The 3,183-nt window shown below is 70.7% G+C and overlaps 1 protein-coding gene across 1 annotated transcript; it reads left to right on the top strand.

Annotated features, from left to right (window-relative positions):
- Positions 1-285: 285 nt before the first annotated feature.
- Positions 286-2,458, top strand: MRPS12 (mitochondrial ribosomal protein S12). Its single transcript, XM_042805358.1, has 2 exons — positions 286-494; positions 1,959-2,458. Exons 1-2 carry the CDS (start codon positions 446-448, stop codon positions 2,345-2,347), a joined length of 438 nt encoding a protein of 145 aa, XP_042661292.1. The 5' UTR covers positions 286-445; the 3' UTR covers positions 2,348-2,458.
- Positions 2,459-3,183: the final 725 nt, after the last annotated feature.

The following is a 3,183-nucleotide window of genomic DNA, read 5'->3' as shown; positions in this document are numbered from 1 at the left end:
CTCGGGGCGGGGCCCCGGGGCGGGGGGGCGTGGCAGAGGAGGTTGTGGGAAGGGTCTCAGGCTGGGATGGGCGGAGACTCGTGTGGGGGTGGGCGGAGCCTATAGCGGAAAGGGCGGGGTCTCGGGGGTGGGGGGCGGGACACCAGGCATGGGGGGCGGGGTCCACCGCCCCACGCAGCGTTTGACCCCGCCGCGCACCCGTAGGTGAGGTCTAAAGGGGGGCGTAGCCAATCGCAGAGAGAGGCGTCAGAGATTGGCGCCTCTGTTGCCCAATCAGCGGCGCGGCGCGCCGGGCGGCAGGAGGCGGTGTCTGTAGTGCCCTAAGATGGCCGCGCTGTGAAGCCGAGCGCGGTCGCTGCTGTGTCCCCCCCCCTTTCCCCCGCTCTCCGGTACAGCCGCTACCTGCGCGTTTCCCCGTCGGCCGCGGCGCTGCGGGTGCCGGAGGATGTCGCTCCGCGCTCTGCTGAGGGCCGCGGCCTCGCTGCGCGGCTGCGGTGAGTATCGCTCCCTGCTCCCCAGATCCCCGTTCGCCCGATCCCCCGCTCCCCAGATCCCCGTTCCCCCGATCCCCTTTCCCCCGATCCCCCCGCTCCCCAGATCCCCGTTCCCCAGATCCCCTTTCCCCCGATCCCCCCGCTCCCTAGATCCCCCAGATCCCCGCTCCCCAGATCCCCGTTCTCCCGATCCCCCAGATCCCCGCTCCCGAGATCCCCGTTCCCCGATCCCCCCGCTCCCAGATCCCGTTCCCCCAGATCCCCGTTCTCCCGATCCCCCCGATCCCCAGACCCCCGTTCCCCCAATCCCCCCGATCCCCACTCGCCCGATCCCCAGATCCCCGTTCCCCCTGCTCTCCAGATCCCCTTTCCCCCGATCCCCCAGATCCCCCGATCCCCAGATTCCCATTCGCCCGATCCCCCTGCTCCCCAGATCCCCGTTCCCCAGTTCCCCGTTCCCCCGATCCCCCTGCTCCCCAGATCCCCATTCGCCCGTTCCCCCTGCTCCCCAGATCCCCGTTCGCCCGATCCCCCCCGATCCCCCCGCTCCCCAGATCCCCGTTCCCCCGATCCCCCCGCTCCCGAGATCCCCGTTCCCCCGATCCCCCCGCTCCCCAGATCCCCGTTCCCCCGATCCCCCCGCTCCCGAGATCCCCGTTCCCCCGATCCCCCCGCTCCCCAGATCCCAGTTCCCCCGATCCCCCCGCTCCCCAGATCCCCGTTCCCCCGATCTCCCCGCTCCCCAGATCCCAGTTCCCCCGATCCCCCCGCTCCCCAGACCCCTGCTCCCCAGATCCCCGTTCTCCCGATCCCCCAGATCCCCGCTCCCCAGATCCCCGTTCCCCCGATCCCCCCGCTCCCAGATCCCCTTTCCCCCGATCCCCCCGCTCCCCACATCCGCGTTCTCCCGCTCCCCAGATCCCTGATCCCCAGATCCCCGTTCCCCTGATCCCCCCGCTCCCCAGATCCCCGCTTGCCCGATCCCCAGATCCCTGTTCCCCCTGCTCCCCAGATCCCCGTTCGCCCGATCCCCCCCGCTCCCCAGACCCCTGCTCCCCAGATCCCCGTTCTCCCGATCCCCCAGATCCCCGCTCCCCAGATCTCCGTTCCCCCGATCCCCCCGATCCCAGATCCCCTTTCCCCCGATCCCCACATCCGCGTTCTCCCGCTCCCCCCGCTCCCCAGATCCCTGATCCCCAGATCCCCGATCCCCCCGCTCCCCAGATCCCCGCTTGCCCGATCCCCAGATCCCCGATCCCCCCGCTCCCCAGATCCCCGTTCCCCCGATCCCCCCGCTCCCCAGATCCCCGTTCCCCCCGAACCCCCCCCCCACTCCCCAGATACCCGATCCCCCCGGCTCCCCTTGCTTCTACACCCACCCCCGCTCCCCTGATCCCCCGGTACCCCAATGCCCCCCCTCCCCTGATCCCCCGCTCCCCCCTCACTCCATCCTTCCCTCCGCAGCTACCGGCGCGCTCCCCGCCGCCAAGCCGCCCTTCTCCCCGCAGCCGGCCGGCGGCATGGCCACCCTCAACCAGATGCACCGTCAGGGCCGGCCCAAGCCTCCCCCCGCCAAACTGGGAGCCACCTTCGGCCGCCCCCAGCTCAAGGGGGTGGTGATCAAGAACCTGATCCGCAAGCCCAAGAAGCCCAACTCGGCCAACCGCAAGTGCGCGCGGGTGCGGCTGAGCAACGGGAAGGAGGTGGTGTGCTTCATCCCCGGCGAGGGCCACAACCTGCAGGAGCACCACGTCGTGCTGGTGCAGGGCGGCCGCACCCAGGACCTCCCCGGGGTGAAGCTCAGGATCGTGCGGGGGAAATACGACTGCGCCCACGTCCAGAAGAAGAAATGAGATTTGGGGCGGGGGGGGGGCACGCACACACGGACAGGACACACACCGGGCCCCTCTGCCCCCGGGGATGTGCTGTGCTGCACCCATTAAAGGCGGTGGCGGCGGGGGGAATGCGCTGTGGAGTGGTGTTAGGGGGAGCTGAGGGCACGGGGAAGGGGGCTGGGGAGGGGGGGAGTTGGGGGGGTCTTGGGGCCTGGGGTTGGGAAGGGGGGGAGAGTTGGGGGGGTCTTGAGGCCTGGGGTTCGGAGGGGGACTTGGGGGCACTGGGAGGGAGTTAGGGAGCCTGAAAGCACTGGGAAGGCATCTGGGGGGAACAAGGGGCGGCAGTTGGGGGGACTGGGAGGGGGTCAGGGGAGGGGGTTGGGGGGGGGGGATCTGTGGGTGCCAGGAGGGGGAGTTGAGAGGACTGGGAGTGGGTAGGGCGGCCTGAGAGCACTGGGTAGGGGTTGGGGGGGGATCTGAGGGTGCTGGGAAGGGGCTTTGGGGCACCGGGGGGGGTGTTGGAGGTACTGGGGGGGAGTTGGGGAGCCTGAGAGCACTGGGAAGGGCTGGGGGGGGGATCTGGGGGCACTGGGAAGGGATTTGGGAACCTGAGAGCACTGGGTAGTGATCAGGGGGGGGATCTGGGGACACTGGGTGGGGCAGTTGGGGGAACTGGGAGGGGATTGGGGAGCCTGAGAGCACTGGGAAGGGGCTGGGGGGGGATCTGGGGGCACCGGGTGGGGGAGTTGGGGAACTGGGAGGGGATTGGGGAGCCTGAGAGCGCTGGGAAGGGGTTGGGGGGGATCTGGGGGCACCGGGTGGGGGAGTTGGGGGAACTGGGAGGGGATTGGGGA

This window comes from Tyto alba, unplaced genomic scaffold, assembly GCF_018691265.1.
Source record: "Tyto alba isolate M040663 unplaced genomic scaffold, T.alba_DEE_v4.0 Super-Scaffold_44, whole genome shotgun sequence".
NCBI lineage: Eukaryota > Metazoa > Chordata > Aves > Strigiformes > Tytonidae > Tyto > Tyto alba.
This window is presented reverse-complemented; position numbering and strand designations above follow the sequence as displayed.

Coding starts and splice junctions, on each gene's coding strand:
- MRPS12 (XM_042805358.1), top strand. CDS start 446: ATGTCGCTCCGCGCTCTGCTGAGGGCCGCGGCCTCGCTGCGCGGCTGC. Junction 495..1,958: donor GGCCTCGCTGCGCGGCTGCG/GTGAGTATCGCT, acceptor TTCCCTCCGCAG/CTACCGGCGCGCTCCCCGCC.